Source organism: Schistocerca gregaria, chromosome 6 (assembly GCF_023897955.1).
Source record: "Schistocerca gregaria isolate iqSchGreg1 chromosome 6, iqSchGreg1.2, whole genome shotgun sequence".
NCBI lineage: Eukaryota > Metazoa > Arthropoda > Insecta > Orthoptera > Acrididae > Schistocerca > Schistocerca gregaria.
This window is the reverse complement of record NC_064925.1, coordinates 146,612,539-146,628,942: the sequence shown is the minus strand read 5'-3', so window position 1 is coordinate 146,628,942 and position 16,404 is coordinate 146,612,539. Positions and strand designations below refer to the sequence as shown.

The 16,404-nt window shown below is 45.7% G+C and overlaps 1 protein-coding gene and 1 non-coding gene across 3 annotated transcripts in view; both read left to right on the top strand.

Annotated features, from left to right (window-relative positions):
• Nucleotides 1–16,404, top strand: part of LOC126278473 (galectin-6-like) — a 448,782-nt gene that overhangs the window by 192,051 nt on the left and 240,327 nt on the right. For both annotated transcript variants that reach the window (XM_049978617.1, XM_049978616.1), the window contains exon 2: nucleotides 13,546–13,984. In XM_049978617.1, coding sequence (XP_049834574.1) covers nucleotides 13,643–13,984 — 342 coding nt within the window. In that variant the 5' untranslated portion in view covers nucleotides 13,546–13,642. The remainder of the gene's footprint in view (nucleotides 1–13,545; nucleotides 13,985–16,404) is intronic.
• On the top strand, nucleotides 7,081–7,155 carry Trnat-ugu (transfer RNA threonine (anticodon UGU)). The gene has a single exon. It is a non-coding gene; the product is annotated as a tRNA-Thr (tRNA).

Here is a 16,404-nt window from a genome sequence, read left to right as displayed (position 1 = left end):
GTGTAAGTCTAAAAGCAGTCTATGTCGAAAAATAAAAAAGGCTTATCCCAAACACGTAAGTCGTTTTTATTTTTACACGGACTTTTCAAACCCCCCTCGTATCTGGGATGACGTTAAACCTTTTCCCTGCCGTCAGCATCTTTTAAATTCATTTTAACATACCTTCATTTTTAACTTTTGGCTTATTAAACTAACGACCCCAGCGTTCGCCTAAACGGAAGTGGAGGAAATTATCTAAAACCTACATACAGGCTAAGCGACGTCCGACACCAGTACGGTTTAATTCGGATGTCATTCACCGACTTTTCCATCTACAGTTCGCAAGACACATTGTGGTGTGTGATGGAGGGTACCTTGTTTACAACTGACGCTATTTCCCCCTTTCCTGTTCTACTAGCGAGTGGTTCACTGGATAAACGATTGCTGCTAAGCCTCCATGTGAGTTCAATTCTCTCTAATTTTACCCTCGTGGTCTTCTCAGGAAGAAATATATTGGTTGACTCTTGAAGGAACGCAAGCTCTCGAAACTCGAACAATGAACCACACATTATGTAAAATGAGTGAGCCGTTCGAAAGATTCTTTTCAGTGACTTGGTCACTATCATGGCACCGAAACGGGAAACGACATAAAGGTGGCCGAAATACTGAATGCGGTCTTGTGAAACTGTTTCACGGCGGAAGAGCGTAATACGTGTATGCTTTCTGTGTCACTTATCTATATGTGAGGAGCAAAATATTGCTTTTAAAAAAAATCTTTCTCTTTGCATAATGTATATAGTATTCAACTGCTGAGCAACGCTAACTGTCGGTTGCACCTGTGTTGCATATGTGAACAGTGTCGTGAGACAATGAAAATAAATTCAATTAAATTCCCAAAGAAACTACTCATGTACTGAGTGTAAACTTTTTATCTTAAACTCAATATTGAAATATGTTTTGAAAGTAATGTAACATGAAGTGCAATGTCTCACTTGAAATACTCACAAAATGAAATACTGCTCAATCCGGGAGAAAATAACTGTTCACTGTACATTAGTCCCCTTACTTAGTACATCACCTGAAAATTCTGATGACGTACTGTTTGATCACAAGAATGCAAAGCGAAATCTCCCTTGAAAGAAAAGTTACCTCTTGCTGAGCATGCTATTTTGTGTTTAGTGTACAGACATTCTCGAAAGCAAATTGAGACCAGCAAATACAGCAGCTAAAGAAAAATTAACTACTCTAAATTTTTTCTTTGCTTGTGTCAGTCTGTGTCTGTGTGGCATAAGGTGCAATGCACGTACAACAAAATACTCGAAACTTTATTAAGAATCATGGAGGAAAGTTTTACTTTAAAGAAAAACGTTCTTGAACAATTTAACTCGGATTATTGTCAAAAAAGACTGCACAACATAAGAACAATTACAAAATTCTGTTACTAGAAAAACTACAGACTTGTCAACCAATTTCGTAACTAAACAGATTATGAATGTTACTAGTTATATAAGGGACAAAGATTTCATTCAAATCATAGTTCTGACACACATTTCACTCTTGCACGTACGAACGTTAACTTGAAATATTCCTCCAAAAATCCTCTCCTCCAGTACAATTAACAAAATAGCTTTATGAACAAGTTTTCTCCTCCATAATAAAGTATTTCAGATAATTTCTCTCAGATTCACAAACATCAGATCTCTAATACTCACCAGCTCCCTAGTATGTCTCTAATAAGAGTGCCCCAGCGCTACGCAGCTGACAGGCGATCAAGCGCACCAAAGGTTACGTTAAGCTCAGAGTCAAGGATATTATCCATTACTCGTGCAGCGTGCTCATGCATCAGAACCAAATGAGGTACCTTTAAGATTCTGCCAAGATTATGCGAAAATACTTGCTCCACTTCCACCTCTGAGCAACGAAGGGCACCTAGCGATTGGAGAAAAGCGCAGGCCATTCCCGTTTTCAAGAATGATCTGAGTGATACACGTAATTAAAGGCCTATATCGTTAAAGTAATCTTTTGTAAAATTATAGAAAATTTTATGCTCATGTATCGTGACGTTTTTTAGAGAACTGAAATTCCTCTAAAAAAATCAATATGTGTGCGCAAGCAGAGGTCTTGCGAAACTCAACTCACTCTGTTCCTCAAGATCCACAGAATCGTAGAAATCGGCGCACAGATTGGTGTCGTATTCCTCAACTTCAGAAACTCATTTGACACTACCCCGCACTCCCGTTTAGTGAAAAATTTATGACAGAGTTTCGGATGCGGCTGGATTCAAGATCTCTTTGCAAGCAGAACTAAAAACCTCGCTCTGAGCGGATCAAAATCGACAGATTTAAAGATAATTTCAAGGGTGCCTCGACGAAGTGGGGTAGGACCCTTACTGTTTACAATAAATATAAATGACGTAGGAGAAATGGGTCGGAAGCTCTTTAAGACTGTTGGCAGATGTAAGAAGCTAGTAAGAAGGTAGCAATGCCAGAAGATAGTAATGATTTCCAGAGGAGCCTACAGAGGTTTGGTGAATGCTGCTGAGTGTGAGCCGGCCGATGTGGATGAGCGGTTCTAGGGGCTACAGTCTGGAACCGCGCAACAGCTAAGGTCGCAGGTTCGAATCCTGCCTCGGTCATGGATGTGTGTGATGTCGTTAGGTTAGTTAGGTTTAAGTAGTTCTAACTTCTGGGGGACTGATGATCTCAGATGTTAAGTCCCATAGTACTCAGAGCCATTTGAACCATTTTGCTGGGTGTGACAGTTGACCCTGAACGCAAACAAACGTAACATACTGCGCATACATAAGAAAAGGAATCCACTACTGTACGTCTACACTATTAACGATAAACTGCTGGGAGCAGTATCTACCGTAAAATATCTAAGAGTAAAGATCCAGAATGACCTTAAGTGGAATGAAAACACATAGTAGGAAAAGAAGATGACAGACGGACATTCACAGGAAGAGTGTTAAGAAAATGTGATTCATCTGCTAAAGAAGTGGCTTACAAGGCACTTGTTCGGCCAGTTATTGAGTACTGTTCATCAATATGGGACCCTGTTGACTGGAGACTTCAATGCCCACCATTCCCTTTGGGGCTCTCCGGCATCCTGCCGAGAGGCACCCTGTTAGCAGACCTTTTCAACCTCCTCAATCGTGTCTGCCTCAATACTGGCGCCCCTACTTTTCTTTCGGACAAAACTCACACCTATTCCTATTTAGACCTCTCTATATGTACTACCCAACTTGCACGCCGGTTTGAGTGGTACGCACTCTCTGATACACATTCGAGCGACCACTTCCCTTGTGTTGTCAATCTCCTGCATCATACCCCATCTCCATGCTCAACTAGTTGGAACATCTCCAAAGCAGACTGGGGGTTCTTCTCTTCCAGGGCGACTTTTCAGGATCTAACCTTCGCCAGCCGCGATAGTCAGGTCGCACACCTCACGGAAGTCATTCTCACTGCTGCTGAATATTCCATCCCTCATACTACTTCTTCTCCACGTCGCGTACCGGTCCCCTGGTGGACCGCAGCATGTAGAGACGCTTTACGTGCTCGTCGACGTGCTTTACGCACCTTTAAACGCCACCCTACGATGGCGAATTGTATTAATTATAAATGATTCAATGCACCCTAAGATGGCGAATTGTATTAATTATAAATGATTACGTGCACAGTGTCGTCGTGTTATTAAATAAAGCCAGCTGGGCTGCTTTCACAAGCATCTTCAACAGCTTTGCTCCTTCTTCTGTTATCTGGGGTAGCCTGCGCCGGCTATCTGGCACTAAGGTCCACTCACCAGTTTCTGACTTGACGATCGCGAGTGACGTCCTTGTGGCCCCTGAGGATGTCTCCAATGCCTGCGGCCAATTTTTCGCACAGGTTTCGAGCTCCGTTCATTACCATCCTGCCTTCCTCCCCCGAAAACAGGCAGAGGAGGCAAGGCCACCTGTTCCTCTCCTCGAATCATGTAAGTTATAATGCCCCATTCACTATGCGGGAACTCGAAAATACACTTGCCCGGTCACGGTCCTCCGCTCCAGGGCCTGTTTCTATTCATATTCAGATGCTGAAGAACCTTTCTCCTGCGGGTAAAGGTTTTCTTCTTCGTACTTATAATCGCATCTGGATTGAGGGTCATGTTCCCATATGCTGGCACGAGTCTATTGTTGTCCCATTTCCTAAGCACTTGCCTTCCAGTTATCGACCCATTTCCCTTACCAGCTATGTCTGTAAGGTAATGGAACGAATGGTTAACTCTCGTTTGGTTTGGCTGTTCGAATCTTTTTTCGACGCCTACTGATCAATGAATCATAATGAAGGTCGACAAGTTAACCAGGTGGTCAACATCAGAGCGGCGCCTACGAAATCCACATTGTACATCAGCTTACAGACATCGCTGGTAAGGGAAATGGGTCGATAACTGGAAGGCAAGTGCTTAGGAATCGGGACAACAATAGATTCGCGCCAGCATGTGGGAACATGACCCTCAACAGGCTTCTTGCGGAAGCGCCAGACAGTGGCTGTGTTCTTTGATTTGGAGGAGGCTTACGACACCTGTTGGAGGGCGGGCATTCTCCGCACCATGCATACATGTGGCCTTCGCGGTCGCCACCCTCTTTTTATCGACAGTTCAGGATACGTGTGGGTTCTGTCCTGTCCGACGCCTTTCGCCAGGAGAATGGGGTTCCACAGGGCTCAGTTTTGAGCGTCGCTCTCTTCGCCATAGCGATCAATCCAATAATGTATTGCCTCCCAGCTGAAGTCTCAGGCTCCCTTTTCGTGGACGATTTTACCATCTATTGCAGCGCGCAGCGTACATGTTTCCTGGAGCGCTGTCTTCAGCGTCTTCAATTTTTCTGCCGAGAAGACGGTCTGTATAACTTCTGGCTCTAGAAACAGTTTCTCCCACCGTCCTTACATCTCGGTCCCGTTGCTCTCCCATTTGTGGAGACAACAAAATTTTTAGGGCTTACATTTGACAGGAAACTTAGCTGGTCTCCACATGTGTCATATTTGGCTGCCTGTTGTACCCGTTCTCTAAATGTCCTCCGTGTTCTCAGCGGTACGTCGTGGGGAGCGGATCGAACCGTCCTACTTCCCTTATATTGATCGCTCGTCCGTTCAAAGCTGGATTATGGGAGCTTTGTATACTCCTCTGCACGGCCGTCCATCTTACGCTGCCTCAACTCCATACAACATCGGGGGTTACGTCTTGCGATCGGAGCGTTCTATACTAGTCCCGTCGAGAGTCTTCATGCTGAAGCCGGTGAATTGCCACTCACCTACCGGCGCGATATACTGCTTTGTCGGTATGCCTGTCGGTTATTGTCAATGCCCGACCACCCGTCTTATCGTTCCTTTTTTGACGACTCTCTTGACCGTCAATACGGGTTGTATGTCTCTGCCCCGCTACCCCCTGGAGTTCGCTTTCGTCGTCTCCTTCAGCACCTTGATTTTTCACTCCCTGCAACCTTTAGAGTGAGCGAGAGCAAAACGCCACCTTGGCTCCAGGCTCAAGTTCGCGTTCACTTGACCTCAGCTCGCTCACAAAGGAGGTTACCCCAGCTTTGGTATACCGTTCCCGGTTTGTCGAACTTCGTTCGAAGTTCATTAATACGATCTTCATTTATACAGATTGCTCTAATCCATGACGGTGTCGGGTGTTCTTTTGTTGTCGGGGCACACAGTTTCAAATACCGGCTCCGTGGCCGTTGTTCGGTCTTCACAGCTGAGCTATTTGCCCTCTATCAGGCTGTTCTTTACTTCCGCCGCCACCGACATTCTGCTTATGTCATCTGCTCTGATTCACTGAGTGCCACCCAGAGCCTCAGTGATCCGTATCCGGTTCACCCTTTCGTGCACCGGATCCAACGCTCTCTTCAGCAGCTGGCGGACGACGGTTCTACGGTTACCTTTATGTCGATTCCTGGCCATGTCGGTATCCCTGGGAACGAAACTGCAGATGCCGCAGCCAAGGCTGCGGTCCTCCAGCCTCGGACAGCTTCTTGTTGTATGTCTTCATCTGATTTTAGCAGGGTCATTTGTCAGCGCATTTTATCGCTGTGGCATGCCGATTGGGCTACACTTACTGAAAACAAGCTTCGGGCCTTGAAACCTCTCCCCACGGCTTGGGCGAAACCTCTCCCCACGGCTTGGGCGACTTCTTCACGCCCTTCTCGGCGGGAGAAGGTCGTTTTGGCCCGGTTACGAATTGGACACTGCCGGTTCAGCCTTCGCCATCTGCTGACGGCTGCGCTGGCGCCGTTCTGCCCATTCGGGCAATTGCTGACGGTACACTGCGCATTGATCTTGGCCTGCCGTGTACTCTGGATGCCATTTTAGCGAATGACCCAGGAGCAGCTGCTCGCTTTCTTCGTTTTATCCACTCGACAAACCTGTCTAAGGACATTTGATTATGCTGTTTTCTTTTAATCCCTTGCCTGTTAATGTGCCTTTTATAGTGTTGTCCTTTTTAGTTGCTGTTTTACCCTCGTGCCTCGCAGTGCATTCATAACTTAGTCTGGGTGCTACTGACCACTGTAGTTGTGCGCCCTAGAACCATAAAAAATGGGATCCATACCAGGTAAGACTGATAGAAAAGAGAGCGAGAATATCCAACCAGGAGAGGAGTTTCGTCGCGGGATTGTTTAGCGGGCGCAAGAGTGTTACACAGTTGGTCAGCAAACCCTACAAGAGAGGCGTTGTGCATCATTGAGAGGTTTACTATCGAAATATAGTGAGAGTACTTTCTGGGATGAGTCGGACGACATAATTCCCCCCCCCCCCCACCTCCCCACCTCCCTACCTCCCCTCCTCCTTCCGAACACATACGTCTCGCGAAATGACCATGTCCAAAAGAACAGACTCCATATTCATATACATATATAGTTCTGACAATACCGGCCATGACCTTCCTCTTCCGTGCGGATGCACACATCTTACCCGAACTCTTACGGGACTTGGTAAGAAAGTCCTCCACGAGTAATGAGTGTGTGGGGCAGGGGTACTACGAAGTAGTGTGTGGACATATATGGTGAGAATGTGGGTCTCGGAGAAGGCGTGCGCAGATAGTCCCTGCAGTCGCACTATCCTCTGCGCCGTCGGTGGTTCAGATGGATAGAGCGTCTGCCATGTAAGCAGGAGATCCCGGGTTCGAGTCCCGGTCGGGGCACACATTTTCACCTTTCCCCGTTGGTATATATCAACTCCCGTCAGCTACTGAAGGTATTAATATATAATAGTATTTTCGTTCTAGACGTCTGCAGGTCATCAATGGTGTCTGTTCTTTCGGACATATATACTTCTAGTCATTTTTCTGCAATCGTTACTGCAATTGTTACTGCGAAATACGCGTGAAGTTACTTTAACGTCTGAGGACGTCTTTCCGTTGAGAATGACAAGCTGTGTTCTATTTGATCGAAACTCTTCAGTCCAGTCACACGCTTGGTCTCATATTCCGCATGCTCGTAATTTCTGCTTTAGGCGGCAGTGCCGAACTCTATATCGAACACCTTCCGGTAATCTGATGCTACGACCTCAACCTGGCCGTCGGCATCTCCTGCTTTCTAGGTCTCGTGGACAAGCAAAGCGAGCGGGGCTTCACATAATCTTTTGTTTTGTTTTCTGAAACTCATGTTGATTACTACAGAGATGATTTGCGGTCTACAGAAATGTCTTGCATTACGCTGCAGCATGCACACCATTAACGAAGATACGAGGCGTGTTTTTTAAGTAAGGTCAGTTTTGTTTTGGACACTAGTAGTTCGCGCGCATACCGCAACGAGCGCGTGCGTCGTGTACCGGCATGCCTCGGGAACAACCGTGCTCAGCTTCAGCTCTGTAGCTAACCTGTACGGTTCTGTTCTGTGCTTTCAAAATGTTTAAGACTATCAACTCGCCCGCCGCGTGTGAGGTTCTCTCACTGATATCGTTTTTGTCAGCAAAGAACCTGTCTCCTGCACAAATTCATCGACAAATTTGCGAAGTGTACAGTGATACTGTTATGAGTGAAAGTAAAGTATGTAAGTGGGTACGAGAATTCAAAGATGGCCGTTACAACGTCGATGATGAGGTCCGCTCCGGTCGCCGTTCTTTGATTACAGACGATTTGGCGGCTTCAGTTGAAGCGAGGATTCGTGGGAACAGGCGCTTTCACAATAACAGGTCTCTCAAGCGAATTTCCTGACGTGTCGATATCAGTGCTTTACAGTATTGTTTCTGAACACCTAAAATTTAGTAAACTGTGCTCCCTTTGGGTCCCAAAGCTCGTAACAGAGGACCACAAAAACCGAAGATATGAGTGTGCGATTAAGTTCTTGCTTGTTATCACGAAGAAGGTGGCGGCTTCTTGAGTCAGATCGTAACTGGAGACGAAACATAGGTTTCGCATATCACGCCTGCATCGAAGCAACAGAACATTGAATGGAGACACACACATTGGCCTATAAAGGTGAAGGGCAGAGAGACACTGTCGCAGCGCAAAATCATGGCGTCGGTGTTTTTGGACAGACATGGTGTTTTGTTGGTCGACTTCGTGCAACGAGGAACCACTATCAATGCAGAAGCGTAATGCCAAACCCTGAGAAAGCTGCGCAGAGCGATTCAAAACAAAAGACTCGTGAAGACAAAGGGAATTGCCCTTCTCCATGACAATGCAAGACCTCACACTGCAGGCAGACCCGCTATTTATTGGAGAGTTTTGGCTGGGATGTTTTAGACCATCCACCCTACAGTCCTGATCTTGGGCCGAGGGATTACCATCTGTTCCTCCACATCAAACAACATCTCAGTGGCAACCATTACAATGATAACGACGGCGTGCAGACGGCAGTGAACTCTTGGTTACCGGAGCAGGCGGCAAGTTTTTATGAGGAAGGTATTTTAAAATTGGTTGAGAGGTATCTTTCAACAAACTAGGCAACTATGTCGAAAAGTAGAGTAAAGTATGTACTTTATGAGAGTACATTTAGTTTTTTTTAAATAACGTTTCGTTGTGTATTTATGTTCAAACAGACTTTACTTAAAAACCACGCCTCGTAATTGTCGTCATTCTGTAGTCCTTCTGTTGGGGTGGCGAGTCCTTTGTGTAAACACTTGAACGATTGCGGTTACTGTCATAGGTAGAGGTATGCGCGGATAGAAGTATAAGTGGATGTCCGCTGTAGTAATTACTTTGCGGGTAAAAGCCCGACGGTAATAAATCGCAAAACCGGAGTAAAATGACTGTAAGTAATGAAATTTAGGGAATACATTTGTCTAGGTAATATACCTAAAGAATTAATGTTGGAAGATAACAGGTTAACGTAAGCATGAGACAAGTCGTGGCTGATGTGAAATGCTTGTACGGTAATAACCGGTGTAACCGCCAGAATGTAGAATTCAAGCATGCAAACGTGCATGTACTGTGTTGCACAGGTCGGATGTCAGTTTGTGGGATGGCGTTCCATGCCTGTTGCTCTTGGTCAATATACTGACAGTCCGCCCCGATAGCTGAGTGGTCAGCGTGACGTATTGCCATCCTACCGGCTCCGGTTCGTTTCCCGGCTGGGTCGGGGATTTTCTCCGCTCAGGGACTGGGTGTTGGGTTGTCTCCATCGTTTCACCCCCTTCCGGCGCGCAGGTCGCCCAATGTGGCGTCGAATGTAATGAGACATGCACCAAGGCGGCCGGACCCGCCCCGTAGGGGGCCTCCCGGCCAATGACGCCAAACGCTCATTTCCAACATGTTGTGGTCTTCAGTCCTGAGACTGGTTTGATGCAGCTCTCCATGCTACTCTATCCTGTGCAAGCTTTCCTTGCCATTGCCAGTCTATATTTTATATCCTCTCTACTTCGACCATCATCAGTTATTTTGCTCCCCAAATAACAAAACTCCATTACTACTTTAAGTGTCTCATTTCCTAATCTAATTCCCTCAGCATCACCCGACTTAATTCGACTACATTCCATTATCCTCGTTTTGCTTTTGTTGATGTTCATCTTATATCCTCCTTTTAAGACACTGTCCATTCCGTTCAACTGCTCTTCCTAGTCCTTTGCTGTCTCTCACAGAATTACAATGTCATCGGCGAACCTCAAAGCTTTTATTTCTTCTCCATGAATTTTAATACCTACTCCGAATTTTTCTTTTGTTTCCTTTACTGCTTGTTCAATATACAGATTGAATAACATCGGGGAGAGGCTACAACCCTGTCTCACTCCCTTCCCAACCACTGCTTCCCTTTCATGTCCCTCGATTCCTATAATTGCCATCTGGTTTCTGTACAAATTGTAAATAGCCTTACGCTCCCTGTATTTTACCCCTGCCACCTTAAGAATTTGAAAGAGAGTATTCCAGTTAACATTGTCAAAAGTTTTCTCTAAGTCTACAAGTCTAGGTTTGCCTTTTCTTAATCTTTTTTCTAAGATAAGTCGTAAGGTTAGTATTGCCTCACGTGTTCCAACATTTCTGCGGAATCCAAACTGATCTTCCGCAAGGTCCGCTTCTACCAGTTTTTCCATTCGTCTGTAAAGAATTCGTTCTAGTATTTTGCAGCTGACTTATTAAACTGATAGTTCGGTAATTTTCACATCTGTCAACACCTGCTTTCTTTGGGATTGGAATTATTATATTCTTCTTGAAGTCTGTGGGTATTTCGCCTGTCTCATAAATCTTGCTCACCAGATGGTAGAGTTTTGTCATGACTGGCTCTCCCAAGGCCGTCAGTAGTTCTAATGGAATGTTGTCTACTCCCGGGTCTTGTTTCGACTCAGGTCTTTCATTGCTCTGTCAAACTCTTGCCGCAGTATTGTATCTCCCATTTCATCTTCATCAGCATCCTCTTCCATTTCCAATACATCGCCCTTGTATAAATTTTCTATATACTCCTTCCACCTTTCTGCCTTCCCTTCTTTGCTTAGAACTGGGTTTCCATCTGAGCCCTTGATGTACGTACAATTGGCTCTCTTTTCTCCAAAGGTCTCTTTAATTTTCCTGTAGGCAGTATCTATCTTACCCCTAGTGAGATAAGCCTCTACATCCTTACATTTGTCCTCTAGCCATCCCTGCTTAGCCATTTTGCACTTCCTGTCCATCTCATTTTTGAGACTTTTGTATTCCTTTTTGCCTGCTTCATTTACTGCATTTTTATATTTACTCCTTTCATCAATTAAATTCAATATTTCTTCTGTTACCCAAGGATTTCTAGCAGCCCTCGTCTTTTTACCTACTTGATCTTCTGCTGCCTTCACTACTTCATCCCTCAGAGCTACCCATTCTTCTTCTACTGTATTTCTTTCCTCCATTCCTGTCAATTGTTCCCTTATGCTCTCCCTGAAACTCTCTACAACCTCTGCTTCTTTCAGTTTATCCAGGTCCCATCTCCTTAAATTAGCACCTTTTTGTAGTTTCTTCAGTTTTAATCTACAGTTCATAACCAATAGATTGTGGTCAGAGTCAACATCTGCCCCTGGAAATGTCTTTCAATTTAAAACCTGATTCCTAAATCTCTGTCTTACCATTATATAATCTATCTGATACCTTTTAGTATCTCCAGGATTCTTCCATGTATACAACCTTCTTTTATGATTCTTGAACCAAGTATGAGCTATGATTAAGTTATGCTCTGTGCAAAATTCTACCAGACGGCTTCCTCTTTCATTTCTTCCCCCCAATCCATATTCACCTACTATGTTTCCTTCTTTCCCTTTTCCTACTGACGAATTCCAGTCACCCATGACTATTAAATTTTCGTCTCCCTTCACTACCTGAATAATTTCTTTTATCTCATCATAGATTTCCTCAATTTCTTCATCATCTAGTTGGCATATAAACTTGTACTACTGTAGTCTATCTTGGCCACAATAATGCGTTCGCTATGCTGTTTTTAGTAGCTTACCGCATTCCTATTTTCCTATTCATTATTAAACCTACTCCTGCATTACCCCTATTTGATTTTGTGTTTAATAACCCTGTAGTCACCTGACCAGAAGTCTTGTTCCTCCTGCCACCGAACTTCACTAATTCCTACTACATCTAACTTTAACCTAACCATTTCCTTTTTTAAATTTTCTAACCTACCTGCTCGATTAAGGGATCTGACATTCCACGCTCCGATCCCTAGGACGCCAGTTTTCTTTCTCCTGATAACGACATCCTCTTGAGTAGTCCCCGCCCGGAGATCCGAATGGGGGACTATTTTACCTCCGGAATATTTTACCCAAGACGACGACATCATCATTTAATCATACAGTAAAGCTGCATGCCCTCGGGAAAGATTATGGCTGTAGTTTCCCCTTGCTTTCAGCCGTTCGCAGTACCAGCACCGCAAGGCCGTTTTGGTTATTGTTACAAAGCCAGATCAGTCAATCATCCAGACTGTTGCCCCTGCAACTACTGAAAAGGCTGCTGCCCCTCTTCAGAAACCACGCGTTTGTCTGGCCTCTCAACAGATACCCCTCCGTTGTGGTTGCACCTACGGTACGGCCATCTGTATCGCTGAGGCACGCAAGCCTCCCCATCAACGGCAAGGTCCATGGTTCACCAGAGGAACACAAAAGGCAGGATTACTCCAGCTACGGGAATTGCTTTTTGGACGGAAGTACATTCTGTAAATACCATCTTCTATGATCCTAAACAGCGTGAAAAGTTTAGAAGGTGTTAATATTGTGTTGGCAGAAGTGCCAACACCGTGTTACTAGAGGAGGCCGAAATGCATGCGTTTTAGCTCACGCAGGCTGACGTGAGGAGGGAAGAACTATACTGACGTGAGGACGTAATGAGTTTGATACTTAAATTTAATCCATTAATTATGAACGTCGTTCTTGAAGGTACATGATTCTCAATAGCAATCAATATCAATAGTAAATGAAGATGGCGCCTTGCTAGGTCGTAGCAAATGACGTAGCTGAAGGCTATGCTAAACTGTCGTCTCTGAAAATGAGAGCGTATGTAATCAGTGAACCATCGCTAGCGAAGTCGGCTGCACAACTGGGGCGTGTGCTAGGGAGTCTCTAAGACTAGACCTGCCGTGTAACGGCGGTCGGTCTGCAATCACTGACAGTGGCGAGGAGCGGGTCTGGCGTATACTACCGGACCGCGGCCTATTTGAAGGCTACCACCTTGCAAGTGTGGTGTCTGGCGGTGACACCACAATTAAGTTTTGTGGAGAAATACTAAATCGTTCAAAGAAAGAAGGATCTGTGCAGGCCACACTGTTTACAGAATGCTAGCTTAGCGCCAGCTGCTTCGCTCCGGTAAAGTTGAGATTTTATAGCATGCCTATCGATAATTCCGTTGCGAGAACAACCTTAAAAACGGACTCTTTAAGTGGAAATTGACAGTGGTTCCCAATGTGTAGCAGCTCTAAAATATGTAGCCTGAACTGACGTAGAGAGAGATACCGCCAGAAATCAGCTGGTTCCGTAGGGGCCTTTTCTCCGCCCCACCCATCTTCGATCGACTTGCCCCCCTCGGGACGCGGGCGCCGACTGACTCTCGCGAGTCAGTGGAATCCCGCTGCGCGAAGCCCTTCGAGTGCAGAGCGCCGCGCCTCATCCCACGCTTTCCATCTCCTTGCCGCAGGGGTGTCCGCTCCGCTTCGCGCGTCTAGCGCGCGCTCCAGGCCGCACAGTGGTCGACCTCGGGCGGCGGCGGTCGATAGCGGCGGTCGACTGCGCGCATGCGCGGCGAGGCCGCGGCCGCCATGGGCTGGCGCTGCTACTGCTGCGCTGACGGCGGCACGTGCTGCGGCTCGGCCAGCCCAGCTGCCGACGACGCCGAGTCGACGCGGCCGCTGCACAGTGGCTCCGCGGATGCGCCGCCGGCCAGGGGCTGCAAGTCCGTCTTCTACTGCTGCGAGGGCGCCTGCTCCACAGGCTGCGCCCACGCCGCCAAGAGCGACGCGCCGCCGGCCATGCGCGGCCACATCGTGCTGGGCACCCCTGTCGACGTAGCGGAGGACGCGGCGCGTCACTTCGAGCTCCTGGCGCAGTTTCCAGAAGATGTGCAGATCTCCAGGCCGGTATGTCAGCTCCGCGTACTTCCTCTCTGAACAGACGTTACCTCACTGCAGCGTCATTGTCAAAACATTCCACTAGGTATATGTTCGTAGACTTCCTTAGCCGGTCTCATTTTGGATGAAACAATTTTGTGTACCGAGCCGCCTCATTGTAATCTACTAAAAGAACTAAATTACCGACGTTGAGACTGAGTTGCTGCGGTCATCTTCGCTGCAGCAAGTCAGCCGAAACGACAGCAAGTCGGTCGAAACTCGGCCAAATATCCATAATTATTTTATCCGCAATTCCACTAAGTATTTCTACGGCGGCATAGACACCAACCGCCAGGATATTGCAACGTCAGCGCCACAATTCGAAGAAGTGTTTAGATTTCGACGGGAAGCGGTGTGAGGTAACTATGTGGTCTAGCGTACTCCAGTAGTTTGTCAAATTCAGTGTCAACATGTTTTCGCCACCCTTACGCTGGTGTTAATCGTTCTTGTGCCTGTGAATCTTTTCCTGCTTATTCACTTCTTCGTGAAATATTTGTTAGACAAGGCATTCTTTCCCCACCCTCCTTTCCTCTCTCTCTCTCTCTCTCTCTCTCTCTCTCTCTCTCTCTCTCTCTCTCTCTCTCTCTCTCCACCGCCCCCCCCCCCCCGCCCCCTTCCTCCCTTTTTTCCGCCGAATAATATGCCACTATATAGAAGCAACATCTGAGAGAGTCTGAAAACTTTACAGTACGAAGCAAACAAAACAAACATGCATCATGCAATAGATAGACCTGTGGCTTTGACAGGTTGCCTTGAAGAAAACTGAAGAGCCGTAATTTTTTCGTGTTTATGCGCTTTATATTTAACACCACCTTTTGAATTTTGGAATTATTATTATTCCAGAATGAGATTTTTCACTCTGCAGTGGAGTGTGCGCTGATATGAAACTTCCTGGCAGATTAAAACTGTGTGCCGTACCGAGAATCGAACTCGGGACCTTTGCCTTTAGCGGGCTAGTGCTCTACCAACTGAACTACCCAAGCACGACTCACGCCCCGTCCTCACAGCTTTATTTCTGCCAGTACCTCGACTCCTACCTTCCAAGAGCACTTGCCAGCGAAATGCAAAGGTCCCGAGTTCAAGTCTCGGTCTGGCACACAATTTAAATCTGCCAGGAAGTTTTATTATTATTATTATTATTATTATTATTATTATTATTATTATTATTATTATTATTCTGATGCTGGCTACTTAACAGTCGAAACCGATGAACTTTGCCGTATTTAGTGCGATAATAGTAATTTTAGTAAAAGTATGTTTTTATTTAAATCCCTCTTGCTGCGTAAGTCAATTATTAATCCAGTACACGTTTCAATAGCTGGCATACTCTTCCTCCGTTCGAAAATTACCCATTTACATTCCTGGTATTTGTAAATAGCACAGACGCTTTTTCTCAGCAGTAGGCCAAGTGCAAAACAAATTTGCACTCAAGCTCTTAACTGCGAGAAGACGAGTGTGCTGCTTGCTAATACCAGGAATGTAAGTTCCTGATTGTCTACCAGAAGAGTGCGATGTCAACTATATAACTGCGTAGTGGAGTAATATGCTAGTAAACGACAGAGAAAACTGGTTCATTTGTAATTAACAGTCTTAGCCATCATGATGCCTTTCTTTATCAAGAACAGGTGCCGTGCAACTTTTAAGCTCCTTGCTTCAACAATGAATCAGTTATAATCGCTTCGGATTGCGGGGTAATGGGAAGGCACTGTTTTGTTTCCGCAAGTAGTAATGAGAAAAATGCAGAAGACAATGCAAGTTTGCGATTCATATTGTTTTAAATACTGTGATGTCTCTCCATTTGTGTAGATATCCTGGAACGAATAAATGGTAGCCTTTTGATGTCTTCAAAGTATATGCGGCTCCTATTAGTATTCCTTCAAGCTCGTGTACTTTGTATAGTTATTTTCTTAGGCGGAGTCTAAATCCGTACTTTCTTATGACAGAACAACCATCGTAGCCTCCCATCCACAGAACATTAATGGAGAGTGCAACGTGACGTGTCTTTGACATTCCATTTTGATCATTGTGCATCGATCGTTAAACATTTCTACACAGCTATCTGTCTAGCATTTCGCATTAAGATGTCCGCCAAACCTTGTCGCTTCAGACATTGAACGTGTTTCCTCTAAGATCCACACCCGTCCGGATAGCCGGAAGCGTTAACGCGCAGCTTCCGGGAGTCTGGGAGGTGAGTCTGACCTGCATCGACTCCTCCTCACGAATTAACGACGAGGATTGGTGAGCCGGGGAGAGCATGGATGTAGCTTTTAGGCATTTTTACTAGGTAAATACCGCGTTGGTACGAACATCGCGCCTCAGATAAACGATGCAAGTATTTAGAAACTGCTCTCACACTTGCACATGAGAGTTCACCTAGACGCAGGCAAGTG